Consider the following 25900-nt stretch of genomic DNA (forward strand, 5'->3'; position numbering starts at 1 on the left):
GACGCTGTCTGGGTTAAGCCCCGTTCCCACGTAGACGAATTATTGCGAATGTAATTCGAGAGCATTCTTAAATGTTTTTTAGAGAGTCGCAGTTAATTCGTGAACAAATTCGCGAACATTCGTAAAAAATGGTGAGGCTCTTTTCAACATTTTGGAAATTTTGGAAATGTTTCAAAATTTCGCAATCAGTTATAAATTCTTAAAAGTTCGTATGTTGTTGTAAATAATTCTTAAGCATTCTTAATGTATCGTAATTATGACGTAAAAGTTTCTTTAACATTTTTGAAGTGAATTTATTCTTAAAATTTTAGGAAGATTCCGCATCACAGTAGGAAGAGTTAAGACATTAAGACATGTTCTCAATAATTCGTAAGACACTTGAGAATTATTTACGAACATATACGACCAATTGAGAATGTCGCGAATAAGTCGTTGCTTTCCTACATAAATTTCTAATCTTTCTCAAAACATACACGAACTTCTGCGAATTCATTTGCGGCATTTCAAGAATAGTTCAAGAATATTAGCATGTTTTTACGGCAAGTTAAGAACATTTAAGAACAATCTCCCAATATACGAATTGTACACCAATGGATTTGTGACAATAGGACGCTTCATGCAGCACGTAGTTAGAGGTTATGAATACATCTTATGTCGTGATGCTCAGTCTCATTTCACTCAATATTTCATATTGTTCACTTCTACTAATAAAATGGCTGCAAAGGTAGGGATAAAACGTTATATTATTTTACTGCGGAGTTCTAAGCGATGTCTCGTAAGTAGAAACCACACTGTCAGGGGCGTCGCCAGGGGGTGGGGTAGTGGGGGGGGAGGGTTCGCCCGGTGCGAACGACCCCCCTTTCTGGGTGGGGAAAAAAGAAAAGAAAAAAAAAACCAAGAGAAGAGAAAGACAAGGAAAAGAAAACCCAGGCCATTTAGTAAGTGGGGACCGATAATGGGACCATGTCATTAGGGTATAGGCCTAACTAACAGAATTCCGGTCCTTTATGAGTTAATATAGAGTTGCCTCAATGCAGGAAATAATAATATAATCGACTGATGCCGCATCTTATCACATCGTTGTCCTGGGTCTGCAAAACTACTGTCTTCAGCAAAGGGGAATAACTTCGTCAAAGACGAGTTTCACTACACGCAATGCTTAAAACGAACCAGTGCTGAAATCAGACACATGCGATCAGCTTTTTTTCGTCCAAAGATGCCAGGCCCTGATATACGGCGGTTCTTCATAACTAATGAAGGTTAGGTTTCTATCAAAAATCTAGTACAGCAAGATACATGAATTGCAATGCATAGCGGCAAGTGTGACACACAATTACTTAAATGTTGTTGTTGTAAACGAAGCCATGCTACACCAATACTCTTTCTAGTTGAGTCATTTTTTAATAAAAACGAGTTAACACATACCTATAACAGAAAAGTCAAATCTGTGACGACAGTGTGATAACTGGAGAATAGAGAAATACTGAATTACGTAATGAACAGCTCTGTCAGCTGCCGCTTTTAGCCAGAAAGCTGTCAGATGCCTTACTCTGTGCACTCCGATTTCTCCCAACCATAAACGTGACAAGTCGTCATATGAGTAAAACCAAAGTCGGAATAAGGCGTTAATCAATCAGTCAATCAATCAATCAATATTACCTGGAACATAACTGAAGTAGACCCTACAATCTATTTGTTAAAAGAGTGAAAGAAGTGAAGAATTGCAGATTTTTATGTGACGCCACATTGAAAATATTTTCCCGTGGCTATAATAGAAAATGTTCACCAGGAATCAGTTATGGCTCTATAATAAACGATGTCATTAAATGCTGATGAAATTTGCTGATGAAATAGGTCCTTTTTTATTTACCCTAATTTCACACGACTATTGGTAGTCCTATGAACGTGACATTTTTGACCAGTGCAGTGCAGTATCATTCGAGTTATCTCGCCACAATCAACCCAAAACACACACACACACACACACACACACACACACACACACACACACACAAATAACTTTAATTGATATGGAGTTAAGTTATAAAAATTTTGAACATGAGACATGTGTATGTCTTCTGCGCCCACAGATAAGCAAATTCCTATGCATGTTAACATTGCAGTTCCTTCTTCTTCAAAATAGTCCGAAGAATTAGACGAGCTGGCATCTGTTGATACCGGCAGTACAATCCGACTGAGTTATGACGTTGGCAAGGTGTTGGCCGGAGGGGATTTATTGAAGGCAGATAACGTGGAACTGGCTTGTCAAAGCCTGGAAAATATCAGAAAAATATGGAATATTAGTAAGTCACTTTCAACCTGATCATGCATTCCAATTCCCCACTACCAAACAACATGGATGCAACAGAAGGTGCAGGTTAGACTACTTGGATTCAAACTTTAAATATAGCCAGTTTGTTGGCGGCATTTTCTGCCTACCATGCTCATTACCAACTTCCCAGGACAAGCGAAAATCGCTACAGTACTTTGTCAACAAGGGGTGTCAACAAGGGGATTTGAAAAACAGGAGAAGATTGTACCTCGTCTGATAAACCACGAGCTTTAAAACCGTGCAGAAAAGTACCGGGACATACTCCTGTGCATTGCCCAAGCTGTCCACTTCTGTGGTAGGCAAGGCATTGCCCTACCTGGACACAGAGAAGACGTTCTAGAAACAGACCCATACCAGAACCCAGGAAATTTTATCGCCTTCCTACGCCAGTTTGCAGAGGAAGACGAATTGCTGAAGGGCCACACGACAGAGCCTGCGGCCCGAAATGTGACATATCTAAAAGCCGAATCACAAAATGAAATGATACATGTGATAGGTCACAGTATTATGCAAGCCGACATTAAAGAGGAAATCAAAAACGCTGGGTTTCACACTCTTATGGTAGATGAGGTGACATCCAGCAACGACGAACTCATGTCCGTATGTATTCGCTTCGTTGATTCCCAAAATCAGATTGGAGAAGAATTTTGGGGGTTTCTGGACCTCCATAGGATCACGGGCGAATCCAGCAGAGCTATCCTGGATTTTTACAGTAAGGTAGGATTGGATATTCAAATGTTGCTTGGACAGTGCTTTGATGGCTGCTCTAGTATGTCAAGCATGGAGAAAGGTGTGCTGGTCTAATTCTAAAACAAGCGCCTCTTGCTACCTACACGCACTGTAACGCTCATGTTTTGAATCTTTCAATCGCTACCAGCTGTCAGGACATTAACATCCAACACGTTCTCGCCACGATAACAAATATAGCTATATTTATCAATTATTCTCCCAAACGCGAGAGCCTGTTAGAGATGGCTACCTGGCTCTACCCTTCCTTGTGGAGTGTTTCGAGATCATTAATGGTACACACCCTGACCTCGCTGCATTTGAAGACGAATTCGTTCAAGGATGGGATAAGGGGTCGAAGCGAGAAGCCACTGTGCGTCTCAAGGCCGTGACAGATTTTGGTTTCATCGTCACTCTTGTGACCCTTTACCATTTCCTCCATCCTCCATGATCTCACGCAGAGGATACAGGGTCAAACGATGGATATCATCAAAGCCTTTCAGAATGTAGAGGAAACTAACTTGAAAGTGGTTCGGGATGATGTTGACGAGCAATTTCACACTGTCTACACCCAAGCGGTCAGATTAGCAGAGAAAGTATTTGTGATGCCAACAATGCCACGCGTTGCTTGCCGCCAGAAAAATCGCCAGAATCCTCCTGCTGACAACCCTGAAGAATACTTCCTCAGGACAGTAGCTAACAGTCTCCTTGATTCTCTCATCATGGAATTGCAAACGCGATTTGGCCCAATGTCTCAGATGACGTCTAAACTGCTTTTCCTGGTGCCTTCTGTACTCTGCGACCCCACAACGGATACGAAAATCGCACAAGATATCATTAACAAGTACAAAGGCGATCTACCAAGTCCGCATCTCACAGATATCGAAATTCTGTGTTGGAAAAGCAAGTGGGGTCGTCATCCAGAACAGGATCGGCCGAATAGTCTTGCAAATGCCCTGGGATACTGCGATGAGAATTATCCTAACCTGTCTGTCCTACTTCAAATCACTGCTACGATGGGGGTTACATCCGCAGAGTGTGAGCGTTCCTTCTCGACAATGCGCCGCCTGAGAAGGTATCTTCGAGCAACCATGCGTTCACCACGATTGTCCTGCCTGGCGTTGATGAATATCCATTATGGACACCCAGTAAATTACAAGAGAGCAGTTGACCTCTTTTTGCGTCTCTATCCGCGCAAGATACGGCAGACAAACCTTCTGTTCAGTTGAAGGCGATACAGATACATTTGCAACGTGAAGCCGAATGTCACAAAACCCATTCACATTGGACACCCATTCAGTTTTTGGGCTGAGAACAATATCAAAGAATTAAACAAAAGTAACTGCTTATACGTGCATGTATTATAAGTATAATAGGAGGCTTACACGTCCACTCTAAACTGTTCTGTTGAAATAATTCCTTTCTAAATGCTACAAACATGTACACGCAGCAATTCTGTTCCAAGCTCAAAACTGATAAGGAGACTGTTTTGCTTGTGATTTACTCATACATCTGCGGTGAACGTACTTGACTAATATTTCTATACAGTCACGTAAACATGGCTGTTTTGTTAAGCTTGCTGTTGCATGAAATAATGTCTCTGCCTTATATACATGTAGTTGTGTAAATGTCGGAAGTAATAAAACGTGGACGTTAGGGTATATGTCTTCGAAATGTATTCTAAAACCTCACACATTTCCTTTATGTCGCGTATTTAGGTCTTTTACCTGCATATGATTTGTCGACAAATTGTACACAGATTTCGTGTCACATGTTGGGTTCCGGCTTATGTACCAACACAGGTGGTGTGTAATTACACTCCGTTATACTTTCTTTTAATCACAATTAATGTCAGGTGAAGATAAGAACATTTCTGTAACTGATCTGTTTAATACGGGTACCGCTTTAATTTGATCAGTTTGTCTCCAGTGTGCTGTGAAATTGCACCAGTGGTGAAATAGAAGTGGTGAAAAAATAATGAAAGTCAAAAAACAACATATTTGCAGAATTTACACGTATTTCAGTTTGAAATTTTGGTCTTGTTTATTGCCCGGAAATCACCAGATTGCGCCCCCTACCATCTAAGAACCCAAGGGCTTCCGGGGCCTAGGCGGCCCCTGGACCCTTGCCTTATTGGCGGGGATAGTCGACCCCCCCCACCCTCTTCAGAAATCCTGGCCAAGCCTAGGTGAAGATGGCTGCCACCGAATAACATGACTACAGCTAGCGGAAAGTTCAAACCGGTGCGCAAGTTGTACGGATGATCATCACATGAGCAATTATTCATAAGGTTATGCAATTCTGTAGACTTTTCTATTACTTTCAACGAGCTAAATGGTTCGCTCTATCTTGAATTTTGTTATGACTTGGTATTACCACTAGTGCACAAGTCGTTTTCAATGCAGCTATGTGACGATATGTTTCACTGAATTGTCGTACAATTATACCTAGATATTAGACTTAGATATATCTGTTAATTCAGCTGTCGTGGTTCACATCAAAATTGCCCGATTAGGATTTCTTGTTTCTAGTACCATTTAATGGTTACTGATTTACACAATTAATATTTGTGTATTTAGGTAGACACAGATTCCTTGACTGCATGATGTACCGGTATTTTGGGCTGGATACCCCGTTCATCTCCTGGTGTGTTCCTGATCAACAGGGGTAATTAAGTTTATCACGATTTGTCTGATAATTTCTTTATTATATCGTTTGCAACAATGTTGCTATACTTTTATGTGTTCGGCTTTATAATTTGCGGTGAGAAAATATAATGGTGCGCGCACTTTGCCAAGCGTTTACCGTGTATAACTGTATATACGATAATAACTAGTAACCAGCCCTCGGAGTTAAAGATATTTAAATGTGCAGTATTTTCTAATCTACACGAAATGTTCACTGCTTATGTTTCATATGAACATATCTGTGTAACATTACTTATGCTACATTCTGTGTTTATATTCATAGAGTTATTCACAGGGCCAGTGAACAAAATTATACACATGAAGGCCTCGCCACCACAAATCGTGTGTGTTTTGTTCATTTCCCACGTCACATTTGCTTTCTGTTTCAGAGGATCAGCTCAACACATTCTTTACGTCCATGAAGACCAGATATATCCAGATCAGGAAGGTCTGAGCAAGCGGATGTGGAACTCACTGAGAGGGAGTAGTATATATTCAACTCATTTGCATTTCTCCACACAAATGTCACCAGGAGCAAGAGCCACAAATCTTCCAAGGTTGGCATACTACACATCATTTTAAATATTTCTTTTCCAAATTTTATAAATATAATATTTAAATTTCTAAAATAATTCACCCCGCTTTTGGAACTTATCCCAGCCATGTATAAAATGAAAACAAGGAAATACAATCATTTTTACAGCATCATGTACATTTACACAAATTTACATTTTAATAATTATTTACAAAGAAAATCGATAATTTCAATAATTTCTGTAATTGATCATTTAAAATCATGAACAAATGTTTCCTTCCTGTTGACTTTGTGCCACTGCCACTGGACAAGATACCTGCAACATACAAAACACAAACAATGTGTTACTATTGTAGCGGGATTTAAGGAAGTATGATTTAAGAAATAAATTTAGCGTAGGGAAGTTTCATATGTTCATGTTTTAATGAATTTTCCGGGAATTTTTGTTGATGGTTATCTGAGGCCATACTGGTTAATTTAAGAAGTCAATATTTGCCAGTGTAGCCTTTATTTATTCTCGTAGGAAGTTTTAAAGTTAAGTTTCATGGACGAGTGATGTGGTTGTTGTTGTATCGGCGTTCCTACATATTTGGGATAATTCTAAGTATTTTTCAGCAATGTAGTGATGATAAGGTAGAAATTACGAAATTCTATGTCATTGCCCTTCTTTACCTTTACCTTCTATTTTCGTTCTTGTTTCACTCAGAAAATATGACATTTATTGTCCTTAGTCCAACCTCGAAAGCAGAAGTTTGTGTTGCCGCCATTTTTGTACATTTATAGTAATTAGGGTGTCTATAGAAGGCGCATTTACAGGCTTTTAGAAATCGTACCAGGATTTTCACACCACAGTTTGAAAAGGAATTTATCATTTAATACCCTTGTGTGGAAACCGGTTATACTTTTTTAGTAATATGGATGAAAATATGGACTTTTCAGACATTGGCATGCACACTTTGGCTTCAAAGCAAAGCCATTATTTTGGAGTTCTTGGTTGCGATCGTGATGACGCCATCGTGTCATCTGTGTTTACAAACTTTCAAAATTGCTCTTCTGACCAATCAGAGTCTCCTAATTTGGTTCATTGCTCTGCCCACACCATGTGGAAATCTATAAATAGGCTGATTTTTCAGCGTCTGCAGATGGCCTTGGAATCTCCCAGGACTTGACACCAAATTGCTGATAAAAATTCTCAGTAAGTAGCTATTTTATTAAGAGTGGGAAAATTCTTGTACCCTGAATTGGGAAACACTCCGAGTATCGGAAATAGTGATTTGTGATCCAGTTTAAGAATTCAGAGACAGTTGACACTAGGTGGGAACCAGTCCCAGGAAGCCGGAAATACAATGTCAAAAATCTGGGAATTTTCCCAGTCCCAAAATTCTGGGACTCTCCAGTTTCACGAAACCTGAGAATCCAGCTCCAGTCACGTACAAGTGGAAATTATCTGAGATATCGAAAGTGAACCACAGAAACTGTGGAGACAAGACAAACTTTGAGACAAGAGTCTCACGAGACTGTCTGTGCCGTGTATTGTGTTTAACTGGGACTCTCTCCCATATGACTCTTACCTGAATCTGCCCCATATAACACTCAACTGTTTGGTACTTGTTTTAACTGCTGGTTCCTCCCTCATCATAATAAATATTCATCGTCTGATCCACTGATAAGCTGTTGTTGGAGAACTTTCATTTCGTATAAGAATCCCGAATCTCATGTACAAGTCATACTGATAACACCCCGAGTTCAGGAAATGTTATGAAATCGGATCCAAATAGTAGCGGCGTCTCCGGGTTCAGGGGAGAGAACATTATTCATTTAACAGGCTTTAAACAGGATTAAAGTGATTGAATGGTGTCGCACTTCACAGGTACCTGTATACTTGGGGAGAAGACACCATAAGAAACGAAATCACATAAGAGAAATACAACAATTGAACCTCTACATCTGGTGGCAGCCGTTTGGATTTTTATGCACTCATACTCGGAGAACAGAACTGTTACAGCTGTATAAATTATCTGGAACTCTTTGGATCAGTATCATGGAACGTGATACAGATCTCTGTGCAGTGGTGATGACATATCATTTCGTCGTCGATCTGAAACCATTAATGATAGGCATCCAAGGTCATCTCCGTCTCCGTGTGGGGTTGGTAATGGCGATGCACCCCACTTGTATCGCCGAAATCGTCACCACCTGAAACCTGAGGTTTTTAGTGGTGATTTTAACCGAGAAGAATACCTGAAAGTATTCAAACCATATCCAGAATTAACTACTGGAATAAAGATAAATAGTCTGATTATTTGTTTTCACCTTGAACAGGAGCAGCCAGACAATTGGCTTGTACTTTATCTGAAAGGAAGCAATGTGATTATGATAGCTTAGTGACTGCTCTCGATGACAGATTTGGTCCCAGAGGTCAAGCTGAACTGTAAACCTAATTAAGGGGAAGGCGGCGTGGTGAAAGGGAGAGTCTCCGAGAGTTTGGGCATGCCATCCGCAAACTCTCCACTATGGTATATCCTGGTATGTCGCCTGAGCACCAGGATAAACTGACTAAAATTCACTTCATTGATTCGCGTTGATGAAGATTACAAAATGAGAATGCAGGTTCAACAGAGTAAACCCAATACTTTACAAGATGCAGTGACACTGACATTGGGTATTGATGGATATTGGAAAATTAAAGAACATCGTGAAAACCATGTTTCGCGTCGTATAAATGTGACGGAAATTTCTGCCAGTGACAGTGATGAAAAATTACAGTCACGAATTGACGAACTAGAGAGAAAATTAGTAGAGATGATAAATCGTCATTATGCTCAGGGGAGTGGGAATTATTCCCGATCTGGGAAACACAATCTAAAGGGCATAGAATGCTTCCTGTGTCATAAACCTGGACATTACAAACGGAACTGTCCATTACACAGGGATGGGAATAGAGTTCAGCAATCGGAAACGGCGTGCAGCCGAGCCAAAGGGACAGGGGTCGGTTGTAAACAATCAGCCCCGACAATCGCAGGAAATTACAGTTTTAATTTCTGATGGAAGCATATCACTCCTTACAGATGACGCTATGAACCAACCAGTAGGTGTAGACAATGTAGTTTCGTCTACTGAAGTAGGGTTGGAAGATGTGAACAGTGGGAAGTATGTTTCTGGACATGTTGGCAATAGTAAAATTTTATTTCTCGTTGACACTGGTTAATGTGTAACTTTAATTTCTGAACATGTTTATTTCAATCTGCCAGTCAAGAACAGACCATCATTGAAACTCACACCTCTTACATTGTATAGTGCAGATAGAGGATTCTTGGCACAGCTGAATTTGATACTGGTATCTTGTCTCAACCCCCTATGATAGAGGTTACTGTGACGATCATAGAGAGTGATGCGATTCTTGGAATCGAAAATTGTGGAGGTCTACTATGAGTTGTCGACTAATTACTGAAACTTTATCAGTCTTCCCTCTGGTGAACAGATTGTTGTACCTCTTAAGTCAAATACTGTTCAGGAAATTGTTGGGATATGTGCTATTTGTGAACCCTATTTCAACAATGAAAAACATCCATAATTATTAGTTGGAAAAACTTTAGTCGACACTGAGAATATCTTTCCTGTTACCATTTTGAATGCTGGGAAAGAAACTGAGATAATCTATATAGGGGCAACTTTGGCTATGTTGGACACTGTTGAATTTTCGAACTGGGGACGTAAACACTTTGAGAATAGGTCATGTGATGACCAGGTATTTAACACTGTGAATAGTGTTAAGATCTGCTTGGAGCAGAGGGATTTACCTGACTTTTTAGTTCCCATGTTTGAACGAAGTGCCAAGGATTTGGGTACTGAAGATAAAGCCAAAGTGGAAAAATTGTTGATAGATTATCAAGAAGTTTTTTGCTGAATCAGATTTTGACTTGGGCAGGGCGAAAAACATTCGACATCCAGTGAACACTGGTAATACTCTACCTCTGACACAACCAGCCAGGCGATTATCTCCGTCTAAACAGGAAGAAGCAGATACACAAATTAAAGACATGTATGAGAAAGGCATAACTGAGAAGTCAATCAACCCAAGGGCATCACCTACAGTTCTGGTTACAAAGAAAGACGGTAGTACACGGTTTTGCATCGATTTTCGAAGACTAAATAGTGTGACAGTTAAAGATGCATACCCGTTGCCACGCATAGATGATTCCCTGGACTCTTTACATGGTGCCACTTGTTTTTCGACACTGGACTTCGCCAGTCGATATTGGCAGGTTGAGTTAGATGAGTCATCCAAAGAGAAAACTGATTTCATTACAAGGAGTGGTCTCTGGCAATTTAAAGTTTTGCCGTTTGGGGTCTGTAATGGACTCTCCACCTTTGAGCGTTTGATGGAATTAGTCCTTGCTGGATATCAATGGCAAATATGTCTCATATACATTAATGACATTAAAGTTTTTGGGAAGTGTTTTGAAGAAGCCGTTGAGAATCTTCGAAAAGTGTTTGATAGATTAAAGGAGGCAAGTCTAAAGTTGAAACCGAAAAAGTGTCACTTATTCCAAGATCAAGTGAATTATCTGGGGCATGTTATCCCTAAGGCTGGGGTTTCAACAGATCCTGGGAAAGTTCAGACTAGCATCTTATTACAGGCGTCACATTAAAAACTTTGGGTCTCTTTGCAGACCACTTCATAATCTAACTGAACATGATAAAGATTTCAAATGGACTGAAGATTGTGAAACTGTCTTCAGAACTTTGCAACAGAAATTGTCTACTGCACCAATCCTAGCTTTTCCCAGTTCACTGGTGGTTTTATTCTGGACACCCAAATGCAGGGAGGGAGGACAAAGTCATAGCATATGCCAGCAGAACATTGAGTAAAGCAGAAAGGAATTACTGTGTTACTCGAAGAGAGTTACTTGGTGTAGTAACCTATGTAAAAAAATGTTTAACATTACTTGGTTTCTGAATTTCAAAGAACCTGAAGATCAAATGGCCAGATGGTTGGGACTGTTAAGCACCTTTGACATTGACATTATTCATCGTCCAGGAAAGCAGCATGGGAATATAGATTCTCTATCTGGAATTACCTGTAACTGGTGTACTAAAATGGGTTACACAGTTAAGACAATAAACGGTATAACTACGGGAGAAGTCACCTTAAAGCCTAAATTCAGTGATGTGTCAGTACAGACAGATCATTCCGGTCCCATAACAACTGAAATAACAAAAATTAAGTGGTTACCAAAGAACTGGTCTTACAAACAGAAGAATCTAACATCATTCCGGCCCAAGGAATCAAAAAGATTGGTTGTCAACACTGTTACTACTAGAAAGCAATGCAATGAGAAATCTGACAGTGATATTCCTACTGTTCCATCACCTCCCCTTGAAAACATTGACAGATGGTCAAATGTGAAGATAGCTCAGGCTCAAGGAAAAGACAAAGATCTGGCCTGGATTATTTCATGCAAAGAGGCCAGTAATAAACGTCCTAACTGAGAGGAAGTGTCACCTTATAGCAAAGTAATCAAATCTTACTGGACTCAGTGGGATAGACTTTCATTGCATGATAATGTCCATTACAGAAAGTGGGAATCTGATGATGGTTTACTATGTCACTGGCAGCTAATTTTACCCACTGCTTATCGTGGGGCAGTTTTTCAGCAGTTACATGCTTCTAAAACCTCTGGACATTTGGGTGTGGGAAAGACAATCCCTAAAATCAAAGCCAAATAGGCTTATGTTAGGGGGAGAAGATCTTTCTTTGGACATTACGGGTCGACCATTGGAATTGACAACAAATGATACCACAGATTATGCTTATGGACTTAGAGAACGTCTTTAAGTAGCTCAAGAGAAAGCAAGAGAATTTCAACAAAAGAATACTTTACGCCAGAAACGCAATTATAATGTAGGACGAAACGGGAAACTTTTCAACATTGGAGATGTAGTTTGGTTATATGACAACTCACGTAAGAAAGGCTGGACACTTGTAGCTAGTTGTCTTGTAGCTGGAGTGGGCTATAAATAACAGGAAAATTAGGTGACATGGTTTATCGTTTACAACAAACTCGCAACGCAAACCTAAACTGGTTCATAGAAATAGATTGAAGTGCTATGAGGGAACAGAATTAAAACGTTGGATTATTTCTTGTAAATCACCAAACCCACAATAATGAAGTGAACAGACAATGATAACTGACTTTACTTGCCTTATATATATGTGCATGTGTGTTTTATTACAGTTTCAAGTCTACCGGTTCTCTGATCACCATGATGAATTCAGGCGATTTTCCTGGATTTGCATGCAGTTGTGGAACAAGATATTGGTCCAAGTCAGGTCTGTACAGACACAAGCAGGTGTGCGGATCAAGAAGGAGAGAGAGGTGCCATTTTTGTAATAGTCATTTCGAGAACCAAGTCAAGTTGTACAAGCATTTTGAGAGAGACAACCCACTTGCCCTGTTCCGAAGGCCAGTAAAGCACCAAAGCACTTCATCAAGCCCTTGGATGCCACCTTGTTGGATTCAGAAGTGAAGGTTTTAAGTCTCGGAATCCCTCTTCTTGATGAAAGTCCATTATCACATGCACACCGGTTGTGAAGATTGTGACCACATCACCTCTTGTTGTGGCACCCCTTTCCCAGCCAGCTTCGCCATTTAAGATGAGGGCGGAAGTAGCAGACCTGTTTGGAGAGGTTATGTTACCTGAAGATGTCAATCAGTCATCATCTGCCCCCGTGCCCTCCCTATCAGCCCTGTTTGATTCAATCCCTGTTGAGTCATGTCCTGTTTCTGCCTGTGTGCTGTCCCGTGTCTGTGCCCAAAACCACCACTGCGTCGTCATCCAGTATCACCACTGCGTCTTCATCTAACGCCACCACCACTAATATCTCATCTCCCATCAGTGCCGTCCAGCTTCATTTCTCGACTGGCACTCAGACCACACCGAGGTTTTTGTTCTATCACATCCATAGTATAACAACTAAAACGTATCCAGATGGATGGGTTGTGAAACAAGAGGTAATTAAGAGTAATTGTGCTTGTGAGCTGGACGAGTGATGTTGTTGTTGACGATCCGACATATTTAGGATAATTCTAAGTATTTTTCAGTAATGTAGTGATGATAAGGTAGAAATTACGAAATTCTATGTCATTGTCTTATTTGGAAAACCTTTACCTTCTATTTTCGTTCTTGTTTCACACAGAAAATATGACATTTATTGTCCTCAGTTCAACCTCGAAAGCAGAAGTTTGTATGGCGCCATTTTTGTACATTTATAGTAATTAGGGTGTCTATAGAAGGGGCACTTATAGGCTTTTAGAAATCGTACCAGGATTTTCCCACAACAGTTTGAAAAGGAATTTATCATTTAATACCCTTGTGTGGAAATTGGTTATACTTTTTTAGTAATATGGATGACAATATGGACTTTTCAGACATTGACATTTTCATTTTAGCTTGGTTGCGATCGTGATGACGTCATCCTGCCATCTGTGTTTACAAACTGTCAAAAACTGCTTCTCTGACTAATGAGAGTCTCCTAATTTGGTTTATTTTGGTTCACATCATGTGGAAATCTATTAATAGGCTGATTTTTAGCGTCTGCAGATGGCCTTGGAATCTGCCAGGGGATGACACCATGCTGGTAAGCATTCTCAGTCAGTAGCTATTTTATTAAGAGTGGGAAAATTCTTGTACCCTGAATTGGGAAACACTCCGAGTATCGGAAATAGTGATTTGTGATCCAGTTTAAGAATTCAGAGACAGTTGACTCTTGGTGGGAACCAGTGCCGGAAAACCGGGAATATAGTGTCAAAAATCTGGGAATTTTCCGAGTCCCAAAATTCTGGGACTCTCCAGTCTCGCGAAACCTGAGAATCCAACTCCAGTCTCGTGCAAGCGGAAATTATCTGAGATATCAAAAGTGGACCACGGAGAATATATACCAGAATAAATCATGTGAACTTTGGTACCATAATTTGAGACAAGAGTCTCATGGGACTTTTCCCAGTCCCAAAATTCTGGGCCTCTCCAATCTCACGAAACCTTAGAATCCAGCTCCAGTCTCGTGCAAGTAGAAACTATCTGAGATATCAAAAGGAGGCCACAGAGACTATACACAAGAATATATCAACTGAACTTTGGTACCATAATTTGAGACAAGAGTCTCACGAGACATTCTGTGCCATGTATTGTGTTTTACTGGGACTCTGTCCCATATGACTCTCAACTGTACTTGTTTTAACTGCTGGTTCCTCCCACATGATAATAAATATTTATCATCTGATTGTCTGACAATCTGTTGTTGGAGAACTTTCCATTCGTATAAGAATCTCGAATCTCATGTACAAGTCATACTGGATAACACCCCGAGTTCAGGAAATGTTATGAAATCGGATCCAAATAGTAGCGACGTCTGCGAGTTCAGGGGAGAGAATCGTGATTGATTTATTCATTTAACAGGCCTCACTCGGCACGTTAAATATCAAACAGGATTAAAGTGATTGAATGGTGTCGCACTTCTTAGGTACCTGTATTCTTGAGGAGAAGACACAATAAGAAACGAAAGCATATAAGACAAATACAATAATTGAACCGCTACACTATTATTATAAAATTTTTTTTGTTTCTTATATGTTTCAGTTCCCTTTAGTTCCCTGTCAAACACAAGAGGATGACAACCAGTACAGAAAACTACCTAGATCCGCATCGGGCAAGGGTAAGTCCATCTTGGGCTCTGCAGCACAGGACGATCCTCACACACTATCACGTAAGGCAAATATTCTCAATTAAGTGTTTACAAGGGTGTAAAATGACTTTGAACAATTTTCTAACTTTATTTACCCCAGAAACGTATTTTTAACTTATTTTAACTAAAACAACTTATAACATTTAGAAATAAAAGTTATTTTCAGTGGCTGGACATTATTTTCTAATTTTAAGTATTTAAATTCCAATTTTACATAAGATTTAATTCAAAAATTTCCATTATTTAGTTAACACTGCATAATATTTTTATGTCTGCTGGAAAGGTCTTTAATGATAGCCATAATCCACATCTATATTAAAGGTACCTAATTGTGCAACCCTTTATGTTGCACAAGTTATGTTGTTAATTGACCGTGCAGACCAGGTTGCGGAAGCCCACAAGATGCCGTACCCAAGAGTCCGCATGTGGAAGAAGTCTAGAAATGTGTCAGTTATTTGACCACCCAACTACAAAAAGTTCCAGAGGAATCATAGTTTGAATTCTCCATGGAAGCAATGAATCTTGTTCACCGCTACAGCTGACGTACACAACAACAGCACAACCAACAGCTACAAGGCTTGCAGCAGCAATTACCAACTGATCTGTCTGACCAGGCTCATGTTCAACCCCAACTTATGATGCAGTACTAATATGGGATGGTAATCCCCAGCCCCCCTCTCCACCCTACAGACTCTCATGCACCGTCACCCAAATACCACTGAATCAACTGATGCAGCCCAGCTTTGCTCAACTGCAGCCATCCCAAGGATTTTGTGCAAACTGCCACGGTTATCCCAACATCAATGCCCCTTAAGTGCAGCAAGAAGCCCCATCAGGATGAAGATGTACCCAATCTTCAGAATCACAGGGGTCGGGCGGGAAAGACACCATCACCTAGTTCTTTGACCGATTTAATGAATATGTTCCGTGATTAGAATCTTAAAATCACTTAAAAACGGTAATAGTTGGCTTCAAGCCAACATGAAGACCTTTTGGAAGAAATCTTGACATTTATATGAACACTTGAAATCTTGCCAGTATGAACACTGGAAATCTGGCCATGATGAACACAGGAAATCTTGCCATTGTGAACACTTGAAATCTTACTATTGTGAGCACTTGAAATCTTGCCATTATTAACACTTGAAATCTAGACATTTTTAGAGAACTTTAATCTTAATCTGGTCAAAAAACTTTGTAATAATTGTGAATACCTGTAAATATGTTAAAATAGTTTGCATTACTGTTCAAAGAGAGAGATTCTTTTCATAGATTCTTTTTTTTAAAGACTTCATATGTAATATGGAAGTGACCTCCGATACTGATATTGATACAGAAGCCTAAATACTTGCAATTTATGTGAAATTTAGAAAAGTTTTGTATATTACACAACATGTTTTACTGTACAATATTGTAGGTTGTAAACTGTACTTTACATCTTGTTTCTACAATGCAATACACTACCAAGGGGGACTTATTTGTTGGTGAAATAGATTGAAGTAAAGAAATAAAATTACATTTGCAGTTAAAACGGAACACATTAAAATAAAAATAGAAAAATATTAAACAAATTAAAATAGAACCAAATTAAGAATATAACCTAAAAAAAACTTAATTAGATAAATTAAGAAAATAAGATGAAATAAGATAAATTACATACAAGAAAATGGGAATCGATGATTATAGAATTCGGGATAAGAAATAAAAAATATTATAACCAAAAACATGGGAAAAATAAATTCAGTGAGGTTGATTCATGGAGAAAAGATTTTGTCTTACCTAAACCATACTTTCCTGTTATGGAACACTTCCAGGTGTGTGTGTGGTGGGTGATAGTACTTGCACAGATAATTGCCCTGGACTTTGGCCACCTTCAGTGAAGTATTCCCGACAAGATGCTCTAGTCCTACCATTGCATCATCGTGCCTCCAGGAGCCTTGGATGATTTCATGGGTTACAGGACCTTCCCTGTCGACATCATGGCTGGCTTGACTTGGATACCGTGTATGCATGATCAACGGTGCCATGGCAATGGACATCACTCTCTTTGGTTTCTGTTGCTATGTTGTTAACATACATCTGAATCTGTAATGAATACCATGCATTTATAAATACATTTACACTTTTCGTTTTAATGCTACAATAACTATTTGTTAAAGATACGTTAATAATGTATAACTTTTCACGAGCAATAATTAAATACAAAAAATAAATTTAAAATTAAATATAAATTTATAAATTATTTATTTTGACAGATAATAAATACATGAAAATAAATTGATAATTGTCTTTGGAGGAGGATGCCAAAGGAGTTCTCTATCACCCTTGGCACTTTTGAGAGAAGGTAGTTGAACACACGCTCTTCTTTGGCCATGCCTCGCTTTGGGTAGCGCTTCATTAAGCAGGCGTGTAGGGCAAATGCATCGTCTGCGATAATTGCATAAAGCAATGGCTGGTCATCATTTGGAAATGGTTCTGGTCCAAGGATGTCGGCCCTCTTAACTTCCAGAGCTTCATATACATCACCTTCTTTGAAGATACACCATTCAGAGCAGTTATCATGGTCACCGAAGCCATTGTATAAGAATTTGCAGTTGGCATCATCAAGGGCTAATAGGGCAATAGACCGGAGGTTCTTATAGTTATAGCAGAATGATCCCCCACTGAATGGACAGCGGATGACAACATGTTTTTCATCTAAAGCATCAATGGTGTTATGGAAATTCCATCTGCTTAAAAATTGTTTGGCAACATCTTTCCACTGCTCTGGTGTAATTGGAAATGGGAGAATTTCTTCCATGAACTCTCTAATAATGAATTCACATGTCTGTGGAATTATACGGCATATTGTGTTGAGGGCAACCCTGAAACCAAACTGAAAGCTGTTATATGAGTGACCAGTTGCCATGTAACGCAATGTAATGGCAAGACGTATCTTGCTTCTGGAGATGGGGTGTTAGACGTTCGATCATTTCATGGAACGGGTCAGGGGTGACACGAAAAAAGCTTTTGTAGCTCTCGATGTCCTAAGTTTTCATATTGTCTGTAATCTGGCCAACGCAACAGCCAGGGTTTGACCCAAACTGAACTATTTGAAGATTTCTTCTTTTCGGGCATCCCTATTTTTCGGCACATCAGGAGATTGGCAGCTGCTCGTAATAGATATTCTTCTTCCTGGGAGATAATAATCGTCTTCTGAGCCCATGATGGAGAAGGAAATGAGGGAGGAAATGCCCAGTAAACCCCTTTTATATACTTTCAAAACCATGTATGTTTCAATTTGTCCGGAATTTAGCATGTTAGATTTCGTGCTTCATATCGTAAATGTGTCTTAACTGGGTCTCAAGTTGTCTTAAACAATTCTTAAAGGAGAAGAAAACTTAAAACATGACACTACATAGGCTGAAAAGAGCACATTTTTTTCTCTCTGGTGGTGCCTGCTGCATAATTTTGCGATTTTTCCATACACGTAAAGCCTAGATACGGCAAAGCTGGAATAAATCGCCGAGTCCATGACGTCCTCCATCTTTAACACCCTGTCATTTATGCTGGGGTGTGTTGCCTCTCAGCCAATGACAGTCGTTAAAACTGCCGGCTTGTTCGTGTAAACTCGGAACCTACGTCCAACATTCCGGTTTCCCGATCCTCAAGCGGAAAACGAAACTGTACTGTTCGCTATCCTCTGGGAAGAAGAGCGCTACAGGAAATGTACGAACTGCACTTCGGCGGTTACCGACGGCAATTCTCCTGCTAACACAGAAGACTTCAGGGCTAGTTCTTAGGCAAAATGGAGTCGCCCACAGTGGATTTTGGCGCTGACTTTATTGATAATTTATCAACTTGAGGTACATATTAGAGTTTTTTATAGTATGTACCTGCGAGGAAATGGATACTGTTTTCAGTGGTATTTGTTTGATATTTAAATTTTCTTCTCCTTTAATACTTCTTAAACATTCGTATATTGTAAGCTGTCGCAAATTAATCGTATTATATCTTAATTTAGTCTTCTTAACTCATTCGTGTCAACTATTATGAATTTCGTATCTAATTCGTTATTAAGTTGTGTTTTTCTTAAACTTGTCGTATACATTCTTAAAGATTCATTGCATTCGTAAAGATGTACATTTTGGGGGTTCTTTTCACAAATGTTTACGAAGGTTAGTTCATGAGTGTTCGCCTTTTTCGTAAGTAACTTCCGTCTAAGTGGGAACGGGGCTTATATTGCCATAAGGCGACGTCATTTACGAGAAAAGTTACGAAAAACTGATTTACGAAGTTTTTTGAAAGCGGTCACTGTCCCTTGGTATATGCCATACTGAACATTACCCATGGTATCCAAAATGGCTATGTCACTTATGCTCTATAACGGCACATTGCAGTGATGCGCAATATGTTGTCGCATTGTCGTAACTGAAAAATCACGTTCTGGACCCCATCCCAAAAATATAAAAGAACTGGACAAAGTTGTAAAAGCAGTGAGCGCTTTATTACCAACCTGATGGTATTCTGAAGAATAACGACAATTGACCAAAGTAAACACATGGTGGCGATCCGAAGGTTTAATTACTTGTTGCAAACTCCTTAAACCATAAATGCATCGTGCCGCTCATTTGGAACGTTGTTTATTTTAGGCATTACAGACATGTTGCCAGATAGATTAAGATAAGCAGTGATGCTCATTTATTTATTTATTTGATTGGTGTTTTACGCCGTACTCAAGAATATTTCACTTATACGACGGCGGCCAGCATTATGGTCGGAGGAAACCGGGCACAGCCCGGGAGAAACGCACGGCCATCCGCAGGTTGCTGGCGGACCTTCACACGTACGGCCAGAGATGAAGCCAGAATGAGCTGGACTTGAATTCACAGCGACAGTATTGGTGAGAGACGCCTGGGTCATTTCGCTGAGCTAACCAGCTGATGCTCACTGACATCATATTTGTGACAATATATTTTAATTTACATCAATAATCAATTTTATACCCATATACACGTATACTTTGCCCAAAAATTTTCATTCTAACCATCACATTGATGTCCTAGGTGTTAAGAGCTTGACTGATGGAGTTCTATTAATTATTTTCCTGAATGTTTGTTCATTTGTAATTAAGCGATATAACAAGACAATAACAATCTCTTTCGTTAGAAAGTTTACTCTTGATGAAATATATCCCGAATGATTTCTGTAGATCACTGTAGACATGAAGGCTTACAGTAAAGAGTACAACATGGATGCACCGTATAATTCCGTTTAGTGATGATCATGATCGTTCAAGATGATGTTCAAGATGATGTTCGATATGTTTCCAATCTCCCGCCCATGTACTACGTACGTATGCTATGGAATGGGTTATCCCAACACCCAACCCCCCTCTAGATTACAAGGGAAACTCAGATCACTGGTTTCTCAGAAGCCGCGGCCTCAGCGATCTTTTCCAGATGAACCGGTCAATCAGAAGGTCTGTTAACACATCAGGTAAAATCATTCTCAGCACCACTGACACCTGAGCAAAAAGAGGAAAATATTTGCAGAAGATATCAAAAAGTATAGACTCTGCTAAGATCGACAGACAGATGTAATCAGAGTGTAGTTTTTGCGGATTATATGCTGTTCCCTTCGATACTTAAATCACTTCTGTTTCCTCACGCTTAATTGTAGCACCCGTCTTTGGTCATCTCTAAAGAAGAAGTTTTGTTCAGGCTATTGTGGCGATTTATACTGTATGGATTTATCAAATGCAAAAATTTCGTGCCATAAAGTTATCGTAGAAGCCTTAGACACCTTTAACCAGGTAGTGAGTCTTCAGTTTCTCAGAGTGTACACTCTGCTTGCACTGATATATATATATATATATATATATATATATATATATATATATATATATATATATATATATATATTGTCTAACACAACATCTCCACGTGCCCTTTTTTAGTCATCCCTATACAATAAAAGTTTTGTTCAGTCTATGATACGAATAATATATACAAATTTCTTAATTTATGAACTTGTACTCCCAGAAATGCAAGTTGTGTTTTGTCGTGTTTCTCACGGTATAGCCATATAAGAATATGATGGAATATATTTTAAAATGCAAACACTTCTCACCTTAAAGTTATCGTATAAGCCTTTGCCTCCTCCAATCAGGTAGCGAGTTTTAGGGTCCTCTGTCAATAGAGCATCCTCCATGGCATTAATGACCGATGCAAAAGAGCTGGGAGCCTTGGCGATTGCGCGACTTATGGAAGATACCACGTCAAAGTGATAATCTTTCCCATAATCCTCTTTGACTTCCACAGTTGCCTCCTCCCACATTGTGTTCACTTCGTTCTTTATTCTCTCCAGCTGTTTAAGAAAGCCAACTTCATTTATTATGTGTATATATATATATATATATATGGGCTAGAATTTGAATACTGTGCAATTTCCTACAAGAAGACATGCGCGGTGTAATATGTCTCAAAATTTCGGCAAGTTGGGGCACTAGTATTAAATGTATCGAAGCATTCCTCGTAAGGATATCATGGTCGTTTCTCGGAAATTTCAGAAACACATCACCTTCCTCGAAAATTTACATTCGCAGAGATAACCATTCCTCGAAAATCCATTACATAAACATTTGAATTCTTGTTTACGTTTCCCCAAAATAACAATACCCCTATACAAAAGTTCACCAAGTCAAAATGCAACTCTATTTTTGTATTTTAAAAACAAAACTTGTTTTCTTAAGATTATTTTTGCCCAATGCAACAGCCACATTATTTTCAAACTGTTCATATTTTGCATGTACCATTAAAAATAAAAAAAGACACGCATAACGCTGTCACGAAAGAGGTTTTGCACACGGATGATATTAAGGTCTTGAAGGATACTTTTGATGCCAGCAGGTACAAAAGTTTTTTTCTGATAAGAAATTAGTCACACTTCAGTGGCCCTAAAAGGTAGATGAATAAGTCAGAATCAAGCAAAATGTTCCACGTGAACTTAAGGTGAAATAGAATACATCTGTTCAGGCATTGTAACTTCGTGTTGAATCTTCAATTCAAAAACGATTTTGCACGGCGTTTAGGAACAATCAAATAAATGACTAAATCATTTACACAATTCCTGTAAAAATGCGTACACGTACATTACTGTTCCTCAGAATGGCTGTTGATCCTCCGAAACTCCCGGGTTCTATGAGGATGACCTTCACCCCCCATTGTCTCATCTCTAACCTGAGAACATCTGAGAATCCTTCTAGGGCGTATTTACTCATGGTGTAGGGGGCTCTCCGAGGAATACCCACTCGACCATTTACGCTGCTCACGTTTAGAATTCGACCTGTCGTACATATGTATATGTTCGTTTGTTATGCCGAATCAAAGATCATCAAACCTTTACATAGACGGCCAGGAAGACGTAAAGAAAGACAGTTCCCTATGGCAGAACTATTTTCGGTTAGAAATGTGCGGCAGTATTGACGATGGTTATATTTATTTTATTTATTTGATTGGTGTTTTACGCCCTACCCAAGAATATATCACTTCTACGACGGCGGCCAGCAGTATGGAGGGAGGAAACTGGGCACAGCATCGGGGAAAGCCACGACCATCCGCAGGTTGCTGGCAGACCTTCCCACGTACGGCCGGAGAGGAAGCCAGCATGAGCTGGACTTGAACTCACAGCGTCCGCATTGGTGTGAGGCTTCTTGGTCATTAGGCTGCTCTAGCGCGCTCCAACAACCGAGCCACGGAGGCCCCCGCGATGGTTATAAGTAGGCTAATTAAAGGCGTTAACCATTGATACTAATGAGATTGCTTGTTTGAATCCAGCTCTTGCTGGAGCGACTCTAGCTTTCTGTCGGCTGTAAGGTACATTTAGCCTATGGGGACGTGCCTTCATCCAACTTTAAGTCTACGACTACATGTGTGACATGTATAAGAAAACTAAAACATGTAATAAATAATTGCATCACATACTCCTAGTGTTTTACTTAGATGAAGAACAACAAAGATTCATGAGCCTTGGTCCACGCTCGTGAACCACTTCTCTCCTGGGTTGACCCCAAACATACATGTCTATAATGACGTAACACCACTACCTGTCTTGTCCCTAGTCGGTTTATATTGACTGCCGGCTGGCAGTGCCTAAAGATTTGCTTGTTAGGACTCGATGTAAATGAAGATATTTCACACAAATCATTTACCAAACATACCCTTTGCTATGAAATAGTATCAGCTCTGCTACTAGTAAAGGCAACTTTTGTCGAAGGAAACTTGAATTGAAGAACCTAATTAACTCCATAATATACATTCAGCGAAATTAAATAACAAAAAAGTTTATCACAAAGGGTAAAAGTATGCAATGAAATCAACTTTTTCAGCCTTTCAGTCTTGGCCGACTGGTTAAGCTCACAAATCTAACAAACAAATGCCAGCATGATGGGGTTGTAAAGCAATATGTGAGTTTGTTACCTTTGGAACGTCTTATCATTGGTAGAAAGGCTTTTGTAACTCGCACGGCTCCAAACATGTTAATATCCATGATTCGTTTATACATATCCATGGTACAGAGCTCCGCCTCTCCACACACGTTCTGACCTGCGTTATTTACCACGCCCCACAAACCTGAGGATCAGGCAAAATATCGAAACCATTTGATTCAAAGATACTACATAACGTGTACAACGTTTTCAGTTAAAATAAAACGTGCCGAAATACATAAACATCGCAGATTTGCTGACACCGGGGGTAGGATTTGGATTTTGGTCAAACTTGGATGCATGTACGTTTTGCATGTTATGTATAATAATATACACATATCAAGTTTGCTTATACTACACAAGAGCTAATGGAGTTTGTTTCTGTGGATAATTTCAAGTATTACCAGGAAACTTTCTTGTTTAACGTATTCGACAGACTCGTCAGCACATTGCTCGAAACAAGCGTGAAAAGAATAATATACCCCCTTCTCCCAAATGTTCCTTGACATATTTGGCGGCGTGGGTCACACTGCTGTCAGAGGAGACATCAAGTGGTATGATGTGTAGGGCTTCTCCGCATGAAGCCTTCAGGGCCTGAGCCTCCTCGTCGTCGGGGCGGTAACATCCGGCAAACACTCGAAACCCCAGAGACGCCAGCCGACGGGCTAGAGAGTTCCCAAACCCTACAGCGACACACGGTTAGAACTTGTAAATATGAAAATGTTCATTTACCCTAAAACCAGTATTTCCGTACATAATATATAATATGATAATTTTAGAGGACGATGCAGTGCTGGTATATATCTGATATAATTGATCTATCTGTATTCAAATTGTAGAAATCTAGACTTATGTTTTAGATTATAGTGTTCTTGGTCTCCTTATAATTAACTCCTTCTTTCGATCTAGGCCTCAACACGGACACTCGTATACCAACCGTCAACAAACATGGACAAGGCTATTTCCCATAACACAAACCACCAAAGAACCAAGAAAGTTTATAAAGCAAGAAATTAGTATGGGTTCCTGCAAGCATATAAGTAGTCCACGGATTTCAATGATGAGGACGTTAATGCAGTTTTATTAAACACTGAAACAATTAGTGATCAAATGCTATCAGTTAAGTCTGTGCGATGAATGTTAGTCTAAAGAGTGAAGGAACCTCAAGCGGGTATGACCTTCTATATACCGTACGTGTATTTGAGCGTTTATTGTCGGTGTCTTTTAACCAGTTGCCTGTAACTGTAACTGTCTGTAAAATCAAAGTTGCCTTCATTCATGACAAATAATAACACAATTCTTGCACAGAAAATGAAGTGAGAGAATTCAGTCTAACTCATAATGCTCAAATGCATAATGTCGGAACCCGTTGCCTCGGGTGACGTAATAATTATTCAAAAATCAGTGGTATGCTGGATAGTGGGTGGAGTTCAATATCTTTTGACAAAGGGCGACACCAATTATCTAAACTACTATCGACTTCAATCTAATCCCTGTTTCTAACACGGTCATATTTGAAAGCGTTTTGTATAATATAGCCTTTATCAATGAATTTTATTTTATCTCTTGTATTGCCTGCAGAAACAACAACGTGTCTTATCTGAAGGTCATCAATATTTTCATGGTTTGGTCAACCAGGCCTTGTTTGGCTGTTGCAAGAGTATTAGTATTGATACCTTTTTCTTTACCAGCTCAAGCCAAGTGCCAAGTGAAGGTTCTACATTCTCTTGTATGGATAATTTTTTGGCAAAGTCTTAAAGCGCTTAAGGACATTTTTCTTATTGCTTCTCATATTTATGTTCTCGGCTCTCTAGATTTTAAACCTTTATACATCAGTGCAGCGGGCACGGTGTAAAAAGTGTGGTTTGTAAAATACAGTTCAGGAAATCTGGGATACGACACTGATTTATTTCGTTGTATTTGACTGGTATTTTACGCCATACCCAAGGATATTTCACTTATACGACGGCTGCCAGCATTATGGTGGGAGGAAACCGGACAGAGCCCGAGAAACCCATGACCACCCGCAGGTTGCTGCAAGACCTCACATACGGCCAGAGAGGAAGTCAGCATGAGCTGGACTTCTCATGCACCGATGAAAGAATGATCAGACTCTACCGTGCCTACATATATAGGGTGTTAATTCATACCTGTATCACAGCCAGTTATAAAGACGCCTTTGCCCTCCAAAGAGACTCGCTTCGTCAATGCCATCTTCAACATTCGATAACCACAAATTAACAAGACGATGGCGAGAAGGGTGAAGCCGACTGCTCTTAGAGGCACAAAGGACGCCAAGAAGGCGAGCAGGGTGACGAATGCAATCTCCACGGCCTGGTGCAGGACAAACTCCACTGAAGACGGCATGGCTATATGGGCGGAGGACACATAAAATGGTGGTAATTCA

At 39.6% G+C, this 25900-nt stretch overlaps 2 protein-coding genes across 5 annotated transcripts; one reads left to right on the plus strand and one right to left on the minus strand.

Annotated features, from left to right (window-relative positions):
* Positions 1-1145: 1145 nt before the first annotated feature.
* On the plus strand, positions 1146-16660 carry LOC135482045 (uncharacterized). Of its 4 annotated transcripts, none has more exons than XR_010446201.1 (7): positions 1146-1259; positions 5638-5725; positions 6135-6302; positions 7414-7475; positions 12520-13296; positions 13877-13935; positions 14921-16660. XR_010446201.1 is itself a non-coding variant. In XM_064761872.1 (5 exons), exons 1-5 carry the CDS (start codon positions 1190-1192, stop codon positions 14953-14955), a joined length of 423 nt encoding a protein of 140 aa, XP_064617942.1. In that variant the 5' UTR covers positions 1152-1189; the 3' UTR covers positions 14956-16660. The 4 variants fall into 4 exon arrangements, 1 of the variants encoding a protein (XP_064617942.1); XR_010446202.1 differs by having other exon boundaries at positions 13886-13935; XR_010446203.1 differs by lacking the exon at positions 13877-13935 and having other exon boundaries at positions 14921-14940.
* Positions 16661-19422: 2762 nt separating this feature from the next.
* LOC135464641 (D-beta-hydroxybutyrate dehydrogenase, mitochondrial-like) lies at positions 19423-25860 on the minus strand. Its single transcript, XM_064742152.1, has 6 exons — positions 25644-25860; positions 23976-24176; positions 23486-23638; positions 22159-22352; positions 21138-21374; positions 19423-20532 (listed from the first exon to the last, which is right to left on the minus strand). Exons 1-6 carry the CDS (start codon positions 25858-25860, stop codon positions 20425-20427), a joined length of 1110 nt encoding a protein of 369 aa, XP_064598222.1. The 3' UTR covers positions 19423-20424.
* Positions 25861-25900: the final 40 nt, after the last annotated feature.

This window comes from Liolophura sinensis, chromosome 1 (assembly GCF_032854445.1).
Source record: "Liolophura sinensis isolate JHLJ2023 chromosome 1, CUHK_Ljap_v2, whole genome shotgun sequence".
Taxonomy (NCBI): Eukaryota; Metazoa; Mollusca; class Polyplacophora; order Chitonida; family Chitonidae; genus Liolophura; species Liolophura sinensis.